At 39.0% G+C, this 23121-nt stretch overlaps 1 protein-coding gene across 1 annotated transcript; it reads left to right on the forward strand.

Annotated features, from left to right (window-relative positions):
• Positions 1 to 23114, forward strand: LOC115621211. Its single transcript, XM_030514793.1, has 6 exons — positions 1 to 671; positions 12771 to 12985; positions 13046 to 13181; positions 14829 to 14962; positions 21864 to 22122; positions 22595 to 23114. Exons 1-6 carry the CDS (start codon positions 332 to 334, stop codon positions 22741 to 22743), a joined length of 1233 nt encoding a protein of 410 aa, XP_030370653.1. The 5' UTR covers positions 1 to 331; the 3' UTR covers positions 22744 to 23114.
• The last annotated feature ends 7 nt before the right edge of the window (positions 23115 to 23121 follow it).

Consider the following 23121-nt stretch of genomic DNA (forward strand, 5'->3'; position numbering starts at 1 on the left):
AAATTGAGCGACAGTTGCAAAATTACATCTTTACAATAAGTATAAAAAAAGTGAAATTTTTAAACAATGTGACATAAAGCGGTTAGCACATGCTTTAATATTTATATTTATCGCCTCATTCCGAATTGTTCGTTTTACTGCCAACAAGTCTTCATTTTTGCTCTGCAAGTCTGTCAACTAGAAGCCAAATCTGGACGAGCGAGCCAAAATAATTTAGTTGCTCGCCTCGAAAAACTCTCCATTAATTTCACACTTAATTAACGTCCGCGGATAGTGCTCAGAAGACAAAGTGGCCGCAGAGCCAGAAAAGAAAAAGAACAAAAAAGTCCCCATGTTGACAATGTGGCAGACATTATCAATGCTATCAACATCAGTCACACACGCATCACGACGGCAGCCGTCAACAAGCTGCAGCAAATGCCACAGCAGCCGTCAGGCATGTAGCAAAGTTTTATCTAGTTGCAACAACCCGGAAATGCAAAATCACGGTGGCAGCAGAAACTGCAACATGTTGCCAACAACAGGACCACCATGTGGGAGTTGCTGCCACAATGCGACAGGTTGGATACACGGCAAAAGACAAAGGCGGGGGCAGAAGCAGAAACTACAGCATCAGCAACCCATGTGGCAGTGGCTGCTGCTTTTTACTTTGCTGCTTGGCATCTTTAGCGGTAAGTAGAGACCAGCCACTTTCAGCCAAATGAGCCATGGCCAAGCGCCATGAGTGACTTTTAACAAAATGCGCTTAAATGTCTTTGATTTGGTAGCGACCAGAATAAAAAAATTAAACCAGGAGCAAGTTATATAAAAATGCAACACAAAAAAATGCAGCATTAGCCGGCAGCTAAAAAGAAAAAAAGAAAAACAGCAGCACAAATCAAGATGAATTTCCGTGCATTTTTGTGCAGATTTTCTGTAGCACTCGCCAACAAAAAACAACAAATATACACGTACGTCCAACTGGGGTGCGCCTGGCTATCTGTGGAAGAGAAGGGGAGGCAAGGGGAGGGTAGTGGCGAAGTCCTGGCCAACAACGAAATAAATGAAACCGGGCAAGCTCACGATTTTGGCTGCGAGAGAGCTTGACTGACAAGCGCCTGCTGCATGTATCTTCCTGCCTGTCCATACGAGTGTACGAGTGTATAGATGTGTGTGCGTGTCTGAATATGTGTAGTGTGTGCGTGCGGTTTGTTTAAAAAAGCTTCACGAGTTACAGGAGCAGCAGCAGCCAGCATAGCATCACCATCTCTATCGCAAAAAAAGGCTTAATATACTATACAGCACAGGCAGCAACAAAACACTCGAAAATAACGCGAAGAAATAGAAGAAGATTAAATATCGGGAAGGGAGCCAGCAAGACAGCAAAACATAGCTATATAGCTGTATAAATTGACTTGTGTTTTTCATTTAAACGCTGCATGAGCGTTTGCCTTACCATCGCTTTCAATAATTTCACTTGATTTTGCAGCTTTGAGAGCAGCTGCACATTTTTTGGCATTACATTCCATTCTTATTTTAACTTTTTTTTACTTTTTATACCCACTGCCACTTAAAACTGAAATTAACTTCAGCGCACGAAAGTGTGCTCCGGATACGGCACAAAAACACGGAGAATAAACCTAAGCTATCACGTCCTCCTCATATGTGTAGCCGTATATCGGTGTACGTGTGTGTGCACGGCTTGATTATTTCGTTTGAAAATTGATGTTGCCATCAATTATTGTGCGCCACAAAACACAATACGAGTACGAACAAAAATGAAAGATTCTTCACAGATGTTTGAGGGAGAAATTGAAAAAGAAAAGGGCGGACTGAAGAGTCAATACCCTGCTATTGCTCCTAGAAAAGCGTTACAACACTTTCTCATCAAATTCAATTACATCGGCATGGCTCAAAAACTTAAGTCCGAGGTACTTTTTAATTAAAAAAGCAGGGAGGCCTAACAACAAAAATTAACATTTTACCAAATCTCGAAAAACATACAACCTTTAATTTCTTTTTTTTAATTTCCAAGGTAATCAGCAGATATTATTAAATCTTAACTCAGAGAAATCGGGAGGTAGCAATCAAAGCTTAAAGCCACATAGATTTGGTAGAAGAAATGGCTTCTTAATGGAATCAATTCTTAATTATTCCTGTACTGCTACTTTGTCAATCGTATTAGTGATTACCTGAGGTCTGGTTCATCCAAATGCCATTTGACTTTATTTGTAGAATCGTTGCTCAATTCAACTATATTTGATCTTCCAATCGTTTTCTTCAAATATACCCGTATCGAATCGGAGCTCTCCTGGTTAGGACTATTATTATTAAACGGCATGCTATTTTTAGAAACATTCAAAAATGTGAAAAGCTAAACTAAGTATTTGTTCAGGTGTGTAAATGTGTGGAAATGTTAAATGATTCGACTCAGATTCAATGACTGTTATTATTTATTAACTTTCATTATATTTTTCGGGAACTTAATTCAATTTAATGGTTTAAGTGCTTAAATGTCTTTTTTGAAAGGTTTAAAGAGAGACATGATTCAAACACTCAATACCCTATAGCATAAAAATTTATAAAAGTTCTTAAAAATCCCTCCGCCCATACATACTTACGAAGCCTGATCGCTTTTATGAACTCTTTGCTAGAATATGCAGCATACCTTTTAACCAATGCACGCACTTAGGGTATAATGAACGAGCTGTGAGAGGAACAGAAACAGCAGCCGAGGCTCCTCTGACTGGCATAGACGGGCAAGAGTAATGGCGAAATGGCAATTGAGGTTTCCCTACTATGCTGTGGTTCTTAAAGCCAAGTCTTGTAATCGATGGCGTGGCAGGCAGTACAAATAATTGGGTGGTGCTGGGGTGTGCTGAGCTAAAATAAACTAAAATCAATTTGGTTAAGCATTGGCAATAGCAGGAACTGACGTAACAGCTACGAAGCCGCTAGCCCTCTGGCCACCCTGCCTATAAAACGCCCACACAACTAATCAGGATAAATAAATATTTATAATTAATTTAAAATATAAACATGAAACGCAACGAAGCCGCAATTAACATTGATGAAGGGGCTGAAGGGGGGTTCGGGAGAAAATGGGCCGGCGTATACCAAATATATCGTTCGATGGGCGGGCCAGCATTCTCAAAACACTTTGTTGTTGTTCACTTTAATTTTGATAAAAAGCAACGAACACTTTCATTAAGAAGGAAACCGACGGAAAAGTATGTGCTTTTGAATGGGTGTGAAAATACTATACTGAGGCGGTATGTTCGAGTATACGTGTACATATAAATGAATGCATGAATAAGCAATCAACAGTAATGGCCCAATGGCCATTGGTCGTCGGCAGAGAGACAGAACAAATTATGAAAATATATGCACGGCTTGGCACATGAAAGCCGAAACGGAACGGCTCGGCACGGCACGGAAGGAGGCGAAAAGGTTAAAGCGCAGCTGCCGTAAAGGGAAAAGCAACGGTCAAGCGGCAAGTAAAGCTCCTGCCTCAGCTAAAGAGAGAGAGAGAGAGAGAGCTAATGAGGCAGGCCACTTGGCAGCAGGTGTCTGCTTGGAAAAAAGAATACTGAAAAGCGCACATCATATGTATGTGTGTGTGTGTGTGTGTGTGTGTGTGTTTGTGTGTGGAAAGTCATGTGCGTGCTTAATGAACTGCAATCAATGGCAGCGATGGCAGCCAAGTCGATAAAACCGCACTGCGAGGCAGCTGATTGTGCGTGCACGATTGCGTGCAACATGAGGCAGGCCACAAATGCAAACAAGCAACAACAACAAGCCCACACGCACATGGATAGTGTAAATAGCGTTACACATTTATATATAAAAATATATAGTATATATAGATATACATTTATATCTCATGAAGACAAGAGCCCAAAAACAATCAGACTCTTCAATTTTTTAAAACTAAAAAAAAATATTCCATCTGGATCTTCTTAAAAATATATACACTTTTCATACGCTAACTGATTCCTTATAGAGCTGATAGCGAGATATTTATTTTACTGAAGTTAAAATGCTTCAAAGATTTGTTATTCTCTTCATTAAAGAGAAAAAAAAGATGTGAGAGTTATGGTGAATTTTGCTGCTTTAAAAATATATTAATGACAACAATATGTTACAATACCTACTCATATCTGCCATTGTAAGTTTAAAGCTCTTCCCATTTCCTTGTCATAAAATAAAATAAAAACTTGGTCTTCTCTTTACTTTTCTTAAGTCAGTTACGATAGGTATCTCAAGTAATAATCATGTAATATGTGTTTGCTATTGTTTCTGGTTTTTTATTATTGGACTTTTTTCTCTCATTCCATCAAATAGCATTCGCATCGAATTGTTATAATTTGGAACAACCCTCGGTTGTTTTCGTTTATAAAGAAAGTGTCCGAAAATTCGGTTCACATTAATTACGAACATTTTGTTGAAATTTATTTAAACACGGTGCCGAAAACAGAACAGAAATGTTGCACACAGACACGTATACAAAAGCACACACTTCATTAGATTGCACGCCATTTTGTATTTCGCGTGAAAATGCTTTCATCGCTGGACAACAACAACGAGCGACCCACCGACCCACCGACCCACCTACAATCGATGCCCGATGCCACAAGCATTTAATTACAAAAGGGGTTCTGTGGTTTATTTTTGGATGCTTCAGTGACGCTTCGATTTGTTATCTCAGCACAAACACGCACAAAAGTAGGCAATTGTTTTTGGTTTGTTGTAATGAGGCGTCCGTGCGGGTATTTGTGTATGTGTTGTGTGTGTTTGCGTGACTACAAAAGGGTAAGTGTGAATGCTTAGCTTAGTGTTATGTGTGGCTGTTGAGTTTGTGCTTGTTGAGCAATTAGCCCAAAACTAATCAGCCGCTTTTAGCTATCAAGCGACTCAGTTTCGAACCATTTAAGCTGAACATCCTCATGTGTTAAGGCTTAACTTTAACACGACCCCTTGGGCAAAATGTGTGAAAAATAACATAAAACCCAAATACATTGACCTCTGTTTCTGCCAACGGTAGCGGCATCGGCATTGGCATCAACATCACCATCGACATCGAGTACGACATGAACATGGGGACATGAATGTGTTGCCTTCAAAACCCTGGCCATGTTCTGTGGCCAACTGTGCCATATTAAATATAATTGAATTGATATGAAAAATTCAGACTGGCACGCATCAGGCACCCACATAGCAGACATTCATTTTTATGTTTATTGGCTGCCGCACACACACACTACAACACCCACTCCTACACACACAGATACAGAAGACTCACGGGCACACGAAATCACACAAGCACTCACACGCATTCATGCAAATGGCCCGACCAGCTTTGAATCGGACAAGCTTATTGATGACTGTTTGCCAGATGCAAAAAAACCGAAACTTGTTTTTCTTCCCAACTTAAGTAAAAAGCTGGCTACAAAAATATGATAATACATATGAAATGTCGAGAGAGGAAGAGAGGGACAACGTGCTCGTGAAGAGTAGGACGAGAAATGAGAAGCTGGGGATACCGACTGTAGCAAGCACGTCGGCATCATGTATGCCTTTGTGTTTGTCTGTAAATAAAACTTTATCATGTCCAGCCAAAATAGGAAGACAAAGATGTGTGTGTGTGTGTAGAAAAAGAAATTCGTCCAAAAGAAAAAAGTCTGACTTTAGGTTGTAATATTTCATAATTTATCATTGGCACTGCTGCTACTGTTGCTGCGTCTGCGTTTGCGTTTGCACTGGACGCTCATTTTAAATGCCAAAATAATGAAATTATAATTTATTGTTAAGCTTTTAATGGACTTTCTATGTAAATGCTGTCCAAGCTGAACGGCACTCTCTAAAAATAGCATCACATATGAAAGAGATATTCTATATTTGGTTTGATTACTTCTTACACGCTCACCAACAGATGGCGGATAGTAGTTAGCAGGAAAAATGGAATTGTAATTCTGTAAGGATCTGTCTTAATTGACTAATTATAGCTACTAAGTAAGTGATGATAGCAATTATAGAGAACATATTTATACATTTTTTATACATGCTCATACAAATTTAATGAAGTCTGCCGTGATAAGATGTCGTGATGGTGTGCAAAGAATCATTTTTGGTTCGATTACAATTTAAACGTACTTTTGAGCTGAACAACAAACATACTAATAAACAAAATAATTCTTTATATCCTCCGAACTGTGGCATCTACGACTGTGGCACCTTGATTATCAATATTATTTAGCAACCATTTAATAGATACGCATACAAATCAATATCGTCATTTCCATGAATCATCTTTACTCAGCCTTGCTGCGATACTCTCCATTTCCACATGTGTCAGCTGCCACACGCCTGAAAAACAATGAGCTGCACTTCAGTCTATTCAAGTTTGAAAACAATTTGACTCCATTAAGGCAACGCAAATACCAGATGGCATCGGCATACTCGCCCGCACAATCAAAGTTAGAATTAGCCATAAATGTTGACCGAAAATGTTAGTTGAATGGCTAGAGTTTTCATTGAATGGACTGCAGACCACACACAAAAAGCATAAAAACTATATGAAAACTTTTCAAAATTTCATTTCATATTTCAATTGCACGCCGTAACGCCATCCCGTTCCATAATTATGTCTTCTTCCCACTTGCACTCGCCCCATTGCCTCCGCCTGTCCCACCTCTGTATATGGAGATACTATGTGTGCGTGTTTGTGTGCGAAAACAAAAGCGCAGCAGGCAAGAAAAATATGTGCGAAATGTGTCAACAACTTTTCAAAACTGTAACAGCGCCAATTTGTCTGCCAAAAATGTTGAACGAGTTTCGGTTCGTTTCAGTTCAGTTCGTTTCGTTTCGTCCGTCTCTTTTCGAATAATTTAAATAAAATTTAACTCAAATTTTCTGTGCAGTCGGATACAAATTATGCAAATATTTTTGCACGTATTTCTATGTGCAGATTATTTGTATTTGTTTTTGAAAGTTATGAAAATGGCGTGTTTTCGGCATAATGTGAAATATTTTAATAACTTTGCCAAAGCTCTCTAACAATTTTCCATCTAGGCAACCATTTTTCACAGTTTGTAGATACAGATACACGAATTTCCGGATAAAATATTGTGTTAATTATCACAGAATGCCGTACCGAGCCACGAATTGCATCTGTGCTAGCATATTTGAGGATATGTGCTTGTGTGTATTCGAGTGTGTCTCGTTGTCTATGCAACCGCGCACAATTTATTTTCGTAATTTCGGTATATTTTTAGCAATGCGTAATTACATAAAGAATTCATGTGCGAATATTTGTTGTTGTGGTTGTGTGTGTCGGAATTAAATTACCTTAAACCCAAACAAATATTCAGAACCAAAGCAACTAACCATGCATTTTAAAGCTTGGATTCTTAAATTTTATATGAAAGCAAATGTTCAAGCAAATTCAAACATTAAATAAATTAAGACCAGTTCAACTATTTTAACAATGTTGGATTAATTAAAAAATCTCAAATTGTGGAATGGAAATTAAAGACCTTTTAAGTAATGGTAGAGCCAACACAAACCAATCATAATAATTTATTGCAGTGTGAAAATTAACAGACGCAATTTCTACACCATCTATGTATATACCTATGTTTTGATAGAACATTAAACTTCATTATTAAATTAGCATTTATTTATGTTTAAAATTAAAGATATATTAAAAAACAGTACTATTTCTTTAAACACAGATAATTACGATTTGTTGAAAAAAAATTTCAATGGTAGTAATAGAAATAATTATAATTTAAAGAAATCCAATTTATCTCAAATATATATTTGCTCACAAAAAAGAGAATACAGAATTATAAAGAGTGGCTCGCACTATAGCTTCATTTTCTACAGCTGTGACTTTTCTACACCGTCAAAAATGTTGCAAAATATAGTAACATTTGAATGCAGTTGCATAAATTAGTAGAACAACTTCTGTGAGGATGGCAGATTCAGCGGACGAATCCATATATTCCTTATACATAATATACGAATATGTGCGGAATTATGGCTTATCATGCCCCAGAAAGAAACAGCCGAATAATAACCAGGAACAGCAGCCTTGGTTGCCCGCGGTGCATTCACGGGTACTTTTGGGCGCTGACAATATGTTATATTACTTTGAACTCAGAGACGACATCAGGTCTGGGCATGCCACGCCATATTTTTCACCATGTGAATGCCACTGCGTCGGTTTTTGGCATTACCGCAGCCACATGACAATAAAAATATTAGCCGTAAATTATCACAAGTGAGTTCATCACAAGACAACTCTTGAACTCGCTCGACTAAGTGTGTGGGGGTTCGCATGTCTGCTTAATCTGTGCCTTTGGCGCTGGCTGAAAAGTTTGTCATTGGTGTCTGCACTGATATGCACACACACACACACATTCACACAGCCTTATATGCGAGTATGTATTTACTCTCTTCTGCTTTACTCTTCTACATGTTTGTAACTAAATATGTAAACGCAGCTGCAGCGCGCGTTTCAATATTTATGGGTACGGGCGGGTTTGTGTGGTTGTGGAGGGTATGGCAGGACTTGCTGCAGGATCTGGTCTGGCCACGTAGCATAACTGCATATTGTCATAATATTGAATGCATGATATATTGAATTTTGCAGTCAATAAACGTTTTATGATCACAGCTGCACATATTTCAATGAAATTTTTCTTATTTTCCATATCCCTATTGTTTGCATAGTGGGTGAAAAGTTGCATAAAAATTGTCAGGGTAAATGCGCAAGAGCAAAAAAAAAAGCACAGTACCATGCAAACAATCACACGTTAATTGTAAACATGCACTAAACCAAAAAATTTACTAAAATATGGTTCATAGACTTTCAGGTAGTTTTGAAAAAATAGAGTGGGGGATTTTTTGCATGGACCTAGCTCATGCAATTCGATTAATAATATATAATCGAAACTGAAAAAAAATGTTTATTATTACAATATAATACAATACAAATACAAACAAATTTGTTTTCAAACAAAAACCGCAATACACGCATTTATGGGAACCGACGACTATTCAGGTAGTTTTGCGAGAACTTTGATTTGGAGAATCAAAAGTGTAGAGTATATATACTTAATGGGGATGCAGACGCTTCTTACATACTTTATCACACCTAATTACCCTTTTTACTCTTCGTCTACAGGGTATAAATATACGGGGAAGCCATAATTTAAGCTCAAAAATAGCTTCTGTGTGTAAAGGCTTGTAGATGCTTAAGATACTATTTAGACTTTAACAAAAAACCATGACGTCGCTAATAAAATATATAGTGGGATTCCTTGGGAATAATAATAGAGAATACATTAGGATTGCCTGCTTCTGAATCTGTGAGTAGTAGTAATTCAGAAATAGGAATTTCTTTAAGTGATAATAATCAAAACGTATACTTACACAAATTAATACGAGCAGGAAAGTATCATATAAAGTGTATAAATTTCGTATGAAGCCAAAGAAATAGGATTAGGAAACGAAAACATGAGGATTTGATATCAAGAATTTGATCTGCTCAATTCAATTAGAAGCTATTACGTTTTCATATGTATCGTGTTTATATTTTTCAGTACACACACAAGTATACAGAATCCCAACTACAACTAAGCCATACACTTTTCAGTTAGATAAAAGCACATTTAATATTTCTTGGTGCTTGCCTAAAGGATGTCTAGAATGAAACTGTATGTCAAATGCCATAAGCTTAAGTCGGGCCTAATAACTAAAGCCAGTGCGCTACGTAGAATACAGCAAGGAAGGAATGTCAGGCTTTAAATGGGCCTACAAAGAAAGTAGGAGAAACAAATAAAAGTGACAAAAACAAATGTGTGCAAAATATAAGGCGTGCTAAGCACCACAAAAAGCAAAACATTGTCAGCGGCTGTGATGAAGGCGACAGAGGAGATGACGGCGGAGACGCTGTCAATGTTGATGTTGATGTCATTGCTGTCGATGATGATGAAGAGGCGACGCAACAAGCCGACGAGGATGAACTGCAAGCCGGAGGAGCAGGGCGAAGTTGCACAAGCAAACGGATATTACGACGCTTCCAGAGCATCTCATCTCTCATCTCAACGTAAATGTGGTGGTGGACGTGAGCATTGTCGTTGACAACTTGGCTGACTGACTGACGAAATGGGCAGAAGCAGACACTTGGGCAACGAGCTTGGATTTGGCTTTTTCAGAGGCATATATAGAGGCATTGGAACAGGCACAAGCACCAGCAAGCAGGCAGTCAGGCAATCTGCCTGTGCCGACGACATTGATGATATTGCGTTGCTATCAAGATTTCTATTTGAAACAAAAAAATCACGCTGTAGGGTGGGCTGGAAGTACGAGTAGGACAAAGAGGAAAAAAAAAACAAGCAAAGAGGTTTTACAACTTCTCGTAAGGCGGCTTAAACGATTTGCGAGTTTATGAAAAGCCAAACACACTTTGTCTACTCCACTCGTACATACTTGTATGGTGTACTCATATGTGGGTGCGGGTAGCATGGTGTATGTGTGTGTGTGTGTGTAAAAATAGCTGTTACCGAAAAAAAAGAACAGCAAATGGAAAATTGCTTTTTGATGTAGTCAGTCAACTTTTCCTGGCATGTGTTGCCTACTCTGCTGCTAATCGATCTGTAACTCTGCAACTCCCACTATAGCTGACTTTAAGCTGCCACTAAGGCGCTTCTGCCCTTCACAGACATGCAAATGATTTTAAGAGCCCCTTTGCAAGTGCAGTAGACCGCTCTTGTGCCAGCAGCAGCTTGTTACACAACGATAAGGGTCAGCCACCAACTGCCAGTTGCCTTTTTTCAATGAAATGATAGTCGATGGCGAAGTCTCAGTTCGTCCTGCTCCCCACTCACTGGATTGTTGGACATGAGCGCCCAAGCCGACCTCTTTAAGAACGTTCTGCAGAGAAAAATCAACGACAGTATGATAAGCGTGAGCCCGAAAGAAAAATCAACGAAATATGCATTTCAAGCCAGAAAATACATTTTGAACCGTCGACGATGATGTCGAGCACGCGTTGCTTGTTGCCGCTGCTCTTGCTGTTGCTGCAACTTTTAATCCAATGGATTTATGTGACAAGCAGGGCCATCAAACTGCCGCTGCAGCGCATATGAGAGGCAACTCCAGGGCTCACTCAGCGTATCAATATTGTTTTACGGCAACGCGCATGCAAATGTGTCCACGTAGTCAAGTTGCCGCTTCATCCATCGTAATTGTGGGCGCCCACACCCACCAGCCAAGCAGTTGAGCAACTGAGCCGCTGAGCAAGAACGCCAATTCAGCTTTTTTCTGGCCAGACCAATTCGAAGAACTGAATTGTCAAGACCACATCATTTCTGTATTGTAACTTAACATTTTTGTAGTTTCTTCATAAGTTATAGTTTAAATGGAACACACCGCTTTAGATATTAGTTTTATATAGTTTTATTAATACATACATGGTTTAAGACTTTGCGATCAACCAAAGTTGAAAGCCTCAGAAAATATGACGTGTATGTAGAGCACAAGCATGACATTTTTATTTCAACAAAATTACCAAACAAATTTTTAAAGGTCATAAAATACAAATACAATTTCTCATTTGAAATCTCGAACAGTTTGCAGCTCAACAGACTGTCAAAGCTACAAATGAATGCTCGTACATAAACCAAATTAGTCTGAATAAGTTTTTCCAGATATTTCGAACAGGGAACCATTTCAATAACTGTTTGATTTAGGACGTTGAGTTTGATTTGTCTATATAAAAACTTTTGTGAAAGGTACAAAATAATAAAACAAATGAAATTAGATAAATGTAACTGAGTATTTATATTAAAAAATAGCTTTATATTAGGAAAGATCTTAATTTTATGTAAATTAAAAAACCACCGTAATGTGAACTTAAAGCAGAGGCCAAAAATTATTTTAAAGCAAAACAGATTTAGGCAACATTTGAAAAGTATTCTTTAAAGTGATTTAATCTACGCACAAGAAAAGAATTATATAACTTATGAGTTTGAAACATTCAGAAGGAAATGTGGCGAACTGAATAGAATAGGTATATTTATGATCAACATGACTAAAGTAATCAATATAGACATGTCCGTCATTCCGGTTGTCCCGGTTGTACGTATCAACACAAAAACATAATAAATGTATTATCTGAAATAACTGAACTGTTAAACAGCTTTATATAAAAATACTTAATTTAAATACGTTTCGATTTATTTTGAAATTAATTGACATTGAAAGGAGTATATTATTTGAAATTACTACTCATGGTGCTGTTCAATTTGGTTTTCTGGTCTACTTCCTGGGTTCTATAAATGTACACACCACTAATATTATTTCACTTTTCAATGAAATCACTCTTTAATTAAAAAGTGCTGTTAATTCTCGTCACGCGGTTGCATTTGCCTATGAACATTCGAATCAAAAATAGATACATACTCGAGGTGTACATATAGTTGCAGTATTCTTTCAATTGTAACGACCATCGAAGGCTATTGCCTTTGTAAGCTGCACACCATTTTGGCTTTATTCAACTTCGTCTGTTTCTCAGAGGACAGAAATGCGCCAACACTGTGTGCAACAATCGAGTGCAAGTGCAACGCCAACGACATCGATTGCGTGCAATTTGTGGGTTTCGATTTTTGGAAAACCAGTTCCCAACCCACACACAGAGGCTATTTTGACGCATACAGCATACACATTCACGTCGCTGCCATCAATTTAAATAAATCCACAATTTTCTTCTTCTCTGTCCACAGATGCGGCTGAGGCCACGTTACGTAATGTAAATTTGCTCATCGAGCCGCCAGCCGTGCGACGTGGTCAGTCGGTGGCGCTACGCTGCGACTATCAACTGGATGGTGCGCCGCTCTACTCGATTAAGTTCTACCGTGGGCAGATGGAGTTCTATCGCTATACACCCGGCGAGTATCCGCACACGAAAGTGTTTCAGTATCCTGGCATTAGAGTAGACGTAAGTGCGCCTTGTTGTTAGCTGGTCGTTCGACTAATTGATCCTCTTTTTCGCCAACAGGATAGCAGCTCGAATGCCACGCTGGTGCTCATACGCAATGTAGGCTTCGGGCTCTCTGGAAATTTCAGCTGCGAGGTAACAGCCGATGCTCCACTCTATTCCACGGCCACGGCTTACGCGCAAATGCAAGTTGTGGGTAAGTAGAGGATGCGGGGGGCACGGGGCTAGATAGGGCAGTTCAGCAAGACAAGCTTTCAGTCAGCTTGTCTCATTAGCGCAGCTTAACAAAATGAGACCAGTCAACGCTGCTAGACGTGACAACAATGCTGTCAACTGCAGACAACAACTGCAATACCAACAAGAACAACAACAACAAGGGTAACCTCATCAACCACTTGCCGCTCGCTGCGCGCCCTGTTGATGACACTTCACACAAGTGCCGAAGGCCTTTGCAACCCATTCGCCCAGCGGTGCACGCTTTCTCCTTCCCAGCTCTTGCTGGTGTCCTTCCCCATCTCTTCGTCCCCTCGTTGCAATTAAAAGAACTAAAAAAATAAACGCCTCGAGCTGTTTGTGATTCTTTCCTGCCACAAAGACATCGTATACCATGAAGCACTTGCCCCTCAACATTCGTGCCTCGCCAGGCAAGCGCGAGATATCTCTTGGCAAAGGAAACCCACAAACAATCTGCCGGCAAGGTGTTGGGGTTGCAAGAAAAAAATGCATCAACAACTACAAAAACAAGAACAAAAAGCAAACAAGTAATGCCTCAAAGGCACTTGCAAGAGCAACTGCAAAGGTGTGAAAAAATTATGAGCAATAGACAATATGCTGCATATCGTTGTAGTAGTTGTTGTTGTTGCTGTTAGTTTATGCTGCCGGCTTTCTAACGACATCAGCCTAAACCTTCACACTCATTTAGTTATGTTAAGCAAAGGAATTGAATATGCTAGCATTGAAAGAAGGTGGCAATGAACATCAATTTACATACGCCTTTTGCGGTATTCTTAAAAGGACGCCTCGACTTCAATGTGCAACCATATTTGAATATCAGTATATTCACAACTGTTATTGATTTTAAGAGATTTCTTGGTGATCTTGTTGTGAAGAGTAAAGCAAAAAAGCTTCATTTTCTTTTCCAATTACTATACTAGCACACGCACAAAAATTTAAGTCGTAGGTTTAACGTATAGTCGTTCATTGTACTATTCTCATTGTTTCAATATCAAATGTGTTTACTTTAACAATCCTTTCACAGAAACTAACTTAGTTGCTGTTGGACTTTCCTTTTCGTTTGTCATAGCCTTTCGTGTGTCTTCTTTTTTTTTAATATAGTCATAACTTGTTTATAGACTCCATATAATATTATGGAATTTATTATGGCAACACTCAAAGAGCTTATGGTTTTAACGAAAATCGCTCGTATATAGTATATAACTATTTGGCAATTTATCGAGCAAACTATAAATATTTGCAAATTGTATAAATCAGCATAAAATAAAAACTTGATACGATTAACATAATTGATACAGAAATTCGAAAATCTTTCCAAAAACAAGATCATATGAGCTTAGCTGTAGTCGAATTACTTGATACTCTTAATCTGTGCCAACAAACATATATACCTGATATGTCTTTACTATGTAATTTATTATTAGAAGTATGTTTACCTTCATATGAGTATTAAATATTTGACTTGAAACTTGAAGCTGTACATAAAATATTTGGGCGCTCTTTCATAGAAGTAAACTTATTTAAGTGGAAAGGATTCTTCAAAAACTTCTTATGCGTTACTATCTCATATATTTTATATTTATTGGATCTACTTTCTGAATTATTACAGAATTTCCGGAGAAACGCCCTCAGCTATTTACGGAGCACACGCGTTACGAGCCGGGCGATGTTCTTCGGGCCAATTGCAGTACCCCGCCTTCACGTCCACGTGCCGAGCTGCGATTCACCATCAACAATGTGCCGGTAAGTGTGCCTGCCCCTTCCCCCCCCCCTCACCAATTGATGATTAACATTAAATGAGCTCTTGCTCCACTTATGTAAACAATTATGTAACATATAGGCTACAGTTCTATGCACGTTCATGTATTCGGCCTTGGTTATTAATCTCTAATTATGGTTGGAATATGAATCTTTCGAAAACGTATGTCTATTACGCATACGCCTGGGCGGCTGAAGACCTTCAAAAGAATTTACTTTGCCTTTGTCAGCTTTGCAGCTTCTTATTGCTGGAGCCTACGCTAATTAAACAGCTTTGACTTATTTATCAGCAGCATAAATCCTTTATAATTACAAGGACTCCCACTCCTACCCACAAACCCACTTACCCGCATGTAAATGTACAAGTGTGGGAGTCATGTGTAGTCTTGTTGCCTTCTAGTGAAACTTGTAAAGCCGGTAATGCCATGTAATTTCATGGTACGTGTGCCTCAAGCCCCACAAAAATTTGTCGTTTATTTATGAATACGATATAATTTAATAAAATGAAAGCTAACACCAGCCCCACGGCCCCATCTATTCAGGAGGACGAGCCTTTGGATTTCTTAATTAAAATTTTACACACAACACGAGTGTGCAGCCAAATTTACTGACTGGATTAACAATCTAAGATGATAACCCTATCCATCCCTCTGCCGCCCCCCACTAAGCTGGTACCCTAGCCATTTACTGCCTTCAAAATTAACTCAATAAACCAAGAAAGGGTTCTGTGTGCTCTGATTTGATAATGCGATTTGGGTGCTGCCTGTATCATTTATCAAAGGCAAAGCAAACAAATCACAAAATGCGCGCTGCCATATGCATTCCCATCTATTTACATATGTATATAATAGTATATCTGTAGGCTGTAGGCCAAACAGTACCATTAGTCATTTGAAGCATCAATTTTGCTGACCCCGCCGCAACTGCTTATCGGTTGCATAAATCTGAAACGAAGGAAATATACTCGTACGAGAATAGAAGCCCCAAAGGCGGAAACAAACAAAGTCAAGTCAACTTAATTTTAAATTGAAATACGTATTTGTTCCTTTAACTTGCCAAGCGGCCTGCGGTCACTAAGCAGCAAACCTTTTTCATCTTTTTTTTTTGCTTTTTTTATTTTGGTTCGTTGCTGCTATTAATCATAGTAGAGTGAGCCCAAAAAAGCAAAGCAATACATAAAATAAATTACGTAAAAGTTGTAGCAAGAAATGCACAAGGCCTTTAAATGAATTTACGAGGCAACACTTTTCATTTGTCACCCGGCTGGACAGACAGAAATATAAAAATACGAAAATACAGAGAGGCAAACAGAGATGCAGGGACGAAACAGTGGAGCAAGGCGGGACGGAGGAGACCGGGCGAGTTTCGGGAAAGCAAAGAAAAGAAAACTTATTAAACGCTTCATAAATTTTTATATTATGTCTACCCACATCATCAGACATAACGTGCAGTGGCAGTGTCACATCGACATTGGACGGCGTCTGTCTTATCCTGCCATTTTATATCTGCCATAGTCTACTTTTTCGGGCACACACACACACGCACCCACACTCAAACACTGAGACACCCACATGCAGGCAGTTTAACGTTTTATCTAGACGCCGCTTTCTGGCTTCCATCTCGTTTTGTTCTTTCTTACTTTATTTTTTCTTTGTTGCCTGTCACACCAGCCAACTAATGACAAAAGCCGAGACAAAAGTGTGTATGTTTCTGCGTTTGTACTTGTGTGTGTGTGTGTGTGTGTGTGTGTGTGTGTGTGTGTGTGTGTGTGTGTGTGTGTGACTGACTGCCTGCTTGTTTCGGTGTGTCGCATAAAATTTTATGTATGCTGTGTTTATGTTGGCTCAGACAAGAACAACAACAAAGCGCTGGCAATTTAGTTTCATACTGGATGGATTTTTGATATTGAATTATGGTCTCTCTTTGAATTAGAAAATTGCACGCAAAGTGAGACAAAAGCGAATGCCGTCCTGCCTCATAAGCTGTCAGTGCCAAATAATGCATAAATAATGCCTGGCTCCGTTTCTCTCACTTAGTGACATCGGAAAAACATTGACCTGCTGGGACTCAGTCGCATTCTTAATCTCTCCTCCAGCCTTGGGTCGTTTGTATCCATGCAATTGAACACAAAGTACAAGGCTGAGCTGTTTCGCCACAAATTAAAGCACACTCAGTGTCAAAGGGCAAGCCAAATAGTTGTATAAAATTTCATGTGTCTGCATAAAACACACATGTGGTCCACTGCCATTTCTGCCAGACCGATGTGGATGAGGATAAAGATGATAATGACGAAGATTGCGATAGCGACGACAACAAGCAGCTTAAAAAAGAGAGAGAGAAAAAACCTTAACGACTAACATAATTTGTTAAAAAGTTTTCGTCACATTAATGGAAAAGTAGCTCAAAATGAAATTTTTTGTGAATCATGGGAATTAGTTCGGATTAAGGCGGATGCTGTTGCCTCTGGTCTCCCCCGTCTCCGCCAAAGCAAGGGGCAAAGTGGGGGAGAGCCGAAAGACATGAACATGGATTTGTGCTGCAATCGATTTTTGATAAATTATTTATTGAGCATTAATGGGCCGCTCTCGTTTGGCTCCCATCTGTGTTCCAGTGGTCGAGCGTTGAATGTTTTGGCTTGGGGTTGACACAGAGCTACAAACGACGTGCTCGGAGACTTTCCAACTAAGCACATAATTAAAGCTTAACTGAAACTTTCCATGGCTTTGATTAATGATTGTTATTCACAAGCTCTTTGTGGTCCAAATCGATGGCAGGACAAAATCAAAATAAAACAAAACTTTAAGCAGCCAAATAAACCATATTTATGCAAAAACATTTATTATTCTCAAACTAAAATCAGCGAACAATACAAATACTATACGAATACAGCAACTAATTTCCGCAGATGCTGTACTCGTATTGCATTGGCACGAGTCCACATTGTGTTTTGCAGCTTTGTAGAGAATTATTATTTGCACACCAATGATTTGAATTCAACATGAACATAATGTAACTTCAAGTCTAACGTATAATGTTTATACACTTAGAGAACGTTTTCCGACACAATCCCATTTCGAGATGTGCAAATTATTTGTTTCGCAGTCAACACACTTACAAGTACTATACATACAAGTCAATAATTGCTTAATTTTTTTTATAACGTATCTTCAAAATGCCTACACAAAACCCAAACCAATATTTGTAAGCTTCCCATATTTGGAGCTTCCCATCACGATACGATTTGAACACGAAACATAAATGAACAAAGTGATACTTGCGAAATAATATTAATATTTGCTCCCAATCGTTTTTAATAAAATATGATTAGCAGTTTTCTTTAAGCTTAAAGACTTCATGTGGGTAACTTCTCAAAATTAACAGAAATGATTTATTTTGAGTGAATTGTGGCGTGGTTTTATGAAACTCACATTAGAAAACATTGCTTTTTATTTTCTTGGTAGAAGACTTCATCAAGATTTACCTATTTCTTAGGAGTTTCTGTTTATTTGTTGAAGATTTTCATTAATTATTCTTATTTTAGTCGTCTTTTCAAATATTTCTAAATATTTGGGTCTTGAAATGAAAGATAATAGGTTTTGTTTTTAGGCGCGTTTGGGCTTACCCAGCCATAAATGTAAATACATACAAAATATTTCAAATACATAAAAACGGCTGTTACTATATTACAAAGTGGGTTATTCGGACTTCGTTTGTCAAACTTTGCAGCTAAAGTTTTGATTTGTGCAATTCTCCTGTAAGAAACGTTGCTTCAGATGTCTAGGGCGGAATAAGATATGCTGACATTATGAAACCGCTTTATATTAATTTAAATAGCGAGGTTCGTTTACAACATTATGAATAATATTTTCGTCATTTAAATACATATTCTATTCATATTAAAAAGTAAATGTATACTATGTATAAGGCGTGTTTAAATTGTTGTAGCTGCTTTCCGAAACGCAAATGAAGCAATTATAAAATGTTAATAGTGGACAAACATTTTCCTCACACATTATTTGTGGCTTTTTTCACTCACACACTCTCTCTCTCTCTTTCTCTCTGCCATTCTCGCCCTCTATTTCTATCACTAGCTCATTTACCCTTTCTCTTCACCCCTTTCAGTTTAATGTTTTATGTACAGCTTTATGTGTTGTATATTAAGTTGCCATTTTCATATTAATTTGCATAAGCCTTTTGGGCAAAAATTAGCATGTTTTGCCCATACACTGTCATTTTTCGTAGTAAGTAAGTTAATGGCGTAGTAAATGAATGAGTGTTGCTATCAAATTGAACTTAGCAGGCCAAAAAGCGACGGCAGCAACAGTAAGAAGTAGGCAAACAAACTTTGGCAAGAGAGCAATGTTTATGTTGGCTAAAAACAATTTAAGCCACAAGCCAAAAACGCTGAATGTGCAAACAAACACAAACGTTCATTTAATTGCCCAAATTGTCTGTCTGTCTGTCTGTCTGTCTGTCTCTCTTTCTGTCTGCCTCTTCCATACAGTACGACCTTTCATTGTGCCCTCCTGCTGCTGTCCTTGCCGACTCCGCCATAAAGGTAAATCACAAGAAATATGAGGGTATTTTCTTTTGGGGCTCATGCCACATGCTTAATTAAAGCGTTTTCGCCTTAAGAGTCTCTCGTAAATTACGCGGCATTAAATTGGCACACACACACACACACACCCGAACACCCATACAGCCTCTAACACGCAACTGAAAATGGCTTTTTATGTTAAGATTCTCCTGCTGCTGTTGCTTCCGCTGCTGCTGCGACTGCCTGCATAAAAATAAAATTCAAATAAAAAGCTAAACCAAAACAAAATGTTTCGCTGTAAAAAGGGTTAAGGGGCACGCAACAACAACACAATTTAACTTTTTAATGTTGCTGCTGTGGATGTGTATTTGAAGGGAAGATTTTGCCTTGAAGCGCCCTTTTTGCACGGGAGTATTTCTATATATAGTACATGCATGTAAAACGACGTGCCATTGTTGTTGTTGTTGTTGACCCAAATTGTGTTTACTGTAATATCTTACACCTTTTTATGGTCGCCAGAAACGCACTGGCAACGGCTAGATACAACATACATACAAGTAAATGGCTCTCAAATGAGTTTACAAGTGCACATTAAATGCATATTTATTGCATTTTCATCATTAATGACCAATCAGCGGCAATCCTAGACTGAAAGAATTACTTGTATATTCTTGTCTTCTTACCTTAAATTGAAACAAGCAGCAGTTTCTATTTTATGACCCACCAACCTATGTTGTCGTATACACTTTATATGTAGAAAGCAGGACAAACGGAACCGAAAGCGCGCACGTTGCAGCACTATGAAGAGAAAGGAAATGACTACAAAACCATTTGCAAAATGGCGCCTGCAGTTCCTTAGGCACAAACTCAACAATGGACGCACACACACGCACACACACTGGTCCATTTGCGACTAAAAGCATGTCGTTATGCGTTGCAGTTAGCAGCTGCAAGAAGCAGTTGCCTTAGCTGTACTCGTATACTTGTAGTATGTAGATTTTCCACTGCCTGGCAAAGACGCGTCAAACGGAAATTGTGCGTTGAAGCGAAAGGCACACGAATGTGACTTCGTCTCTGCCTAAGTGGAAGCTGATATAAATATAAATATGAATATGAATATGCAAGGAGAGGCAAGTAACCATCAGCATTCAATTTAAGGAAGCAGGGAGCTGGGAGCAGACCCATGCATTTCGTGTAGTTTGTTGTGTGAAACGGTTCGCATGCTTGTACGTAGCTGTTGGTGCCATGGCGGAAATGAAATTGCTAGCACAAGAGTACACGCACATGCAGACAGATGGAGAGACAGACAGACAGACAGACAGACAGACGGAGGGACAGGCAGGCAGGCAGGCAGATGTTTGGACAGACGCTCTGACGCCAAAATGGGGCGAACGAAAAATACATACTATGTACTCGTACGCAGTAGAAATAGTACTAGTAGTACAGAAATGGAAATGTAAGCATAAGCGTCAAATAAACAGTTTGCACAGCGTACGGAACCAACAGCTACTACAGCAAAATAACCTTGAGTTGAATGATATCAAAAGAGCACACAGACACTCGCACTCCGTCCGCTACACACTCAAACAAAATGCCGGACAAATGTCCGGACAGGCGAAAAACCAACGAGCCATATGAGTGAATAAGTGTGCTGTTGCTGCTTGTCCTCTGCGTTGTTGTCACGTGTGTTGGCATGTGTGTGTATGTGTGTTTATGTGTGTATGTGTGTATATGTGTGTCGCAACAACATCGAAAACTCGTTTTTAAATGACAACAGCAACAACTACGAGTATAACATGGACAACAACTACACCAAAATATGACATGCCATGTCCGTTCTTTTTCAGCATCCGTTTCCTTGCGTTCAAGTTGCTCGGCTGTGTTTGCCCTTCTGCCGTATGTACAGCACCTCTTGTTGCAATATTTGTTGTTCTTTTCCATTTTTGGTGATTTTGTTGTTGTTGTTGTTGTTGTTGTTGCATAAGTGGCCTCAGTTGGCCTCAACAGGCAACATGCTTGTAATAACCCACAGACAAATTGCCATTCATATCTAGTTGGACGCAATGTGGACCAACTTTTTCAACTCTGCACCTCCATCCAGCTACACAACCCCAGCACCACCATCACCATATGCATCCTCCCATACATGCCCTTTGGCTTGGTAGCCGTAAGCGGAAGGCGAAATCAGTTGAACTCTTCGAAGAAAAAATTAAAGCCTACTTTAAAACTGTACCCTTGTAGTCCTACATACGTAGTACTTAGTATCAGGAAGGCACAAATGCATTTTAATTGTAATATACACACAGCATCTGTAACCACCATCTCTCCACCTCTCGATCGCCCCCACAGGTAACAACGGATGAGACACAATACATCAGAACGGTTGACAACTTAATAGCATCCAGACTGAGCCTGAAACTGCAATTGCAGGCCGTGCACTTTGTGGCCGCCATCAATGGCAATGCGGCTAATGCCCACTCGACAAATGCAGTGGGTGTTGGCGTTGGCGGTCTGGTGCTCCGTTGCACAGCGCAGATAGGCGATCTATATCAGGAGTACAAGGAAATCGAATTGGGCACACCGCAAAAGGATCCGGTGCCAGCCAGAGGTGAGCATCAAATATGCATTAATGTATGAGCTTTGGTACAGCTGCCCATTTACATGCGTTACCACTACCTTTAGACCAGACAGATCAAGTTAAGCAAATTGGGAATTTATTTCAGTACAATGCCATTTCCCTTCGATATTTAATGTATTGATACTATAGTATTCTTTAAAGTGGTTTCAAAAGCCAAGTATCTAAGAACACCATTTGGGAGGACACGTTTGGATGCACACTTGAAAATGTATCCAGACGTCTATTTGGACAATGTGTTTCGAGATAACATTGAGATCGTCGAAATAAGAAAATTCCTTAAACTTACTGGGTGGTTAAGGGCTGAGCTTTAAAACAAATGTGGGGGCCACCATGTTCTCTTTTTGAAGCAGGAGGCAGATAACATTTTAAATTGTTAGGGATAGTTGCAGCAACTATGTACTTATTATTCATGATGTTATTTAAATAATTGATTTCGTTTTAGTTACTCTGTCATCGGGCACAGGTCTGCGAAATTTCATCGAAACCTATTTCTACACGTCGGCCGCAGCTCGTCGGCAATCTGACAGCTTAAATCACTATCTGGTTGCCTGGTATCTCAGTGTCATGATGTGGGCGTTGGGTCGCAGCTAGTGGACTCGCCCCTGGGCTAATTGAAGTGTAGGAATGTAAACCTAAATGAGAATCAAATACATACATTCTAGAAGATATGGTAATAGCAGCTTGTTGTCTAGGGCATATTCACATGCAAAGTGTAGAATAAGTTAAGACATATGTATGTGTAGTTCGGTAGCATTAAGTCTAGCTATAATACTGCATAAGTTGCATGCCATCAAATGATATGAAATTTGTAAATATTTACTTTATGATATAAGCCGATGCATAGGCTCAATATTAAATTAACCCACACATACACACATACACGTACACATACCCAAAGCAAACAAAAAAGCACATAGCGCCGCTAATTGTTAATTAATGGTTTATTTAATGATGCATACAAATGCCATA

The sequence above is a fragment of the Scaptodrosophila lebanonensis genome, unplaced genomic scaffold, assembly GCF_003285725.1.
Source record: "Scaptodrosophila lebanonensis strain 11010-0011.00,11010-0021.00 unplaced genomic scaffold, SlebRS2 tig00000024-arrow-pilon, whole genome shotgun sequence".
Taxonomy (NCBI): domain Eukaryota; kingdom Metazoa; phylum Arthropoda; class Insecta; order Diptera; family Drosophilidae; genus Scaptodrosophila; species Scaptodrosophila lebanonensis.

Excerpts from the sequence above, each read along its gene's own strand:
- LOC115621211 (XM_030514793.1), top strand. The coding sequence starts at position 332 with ATGTTGACAATGTGGCAGACATTATCAATGCTATCAACATCAGTCACA. Across the intron at positions 12,986-13,045 it reads ATCCTGGCATTAGAGTAGAC|GATAGCAGCTCGAATGCCAC; the intron begins GTAAGTGCGCCT and ends TTTCGCCAACAG. Across the intron at positions 13,182-14,828 it reads CGCGCAAATGCAAGTTGTGG|AATTTCCGGAGAAACGCCCT; the intron begins GTAAGTAGAGGA and ends GAATTATTACAG.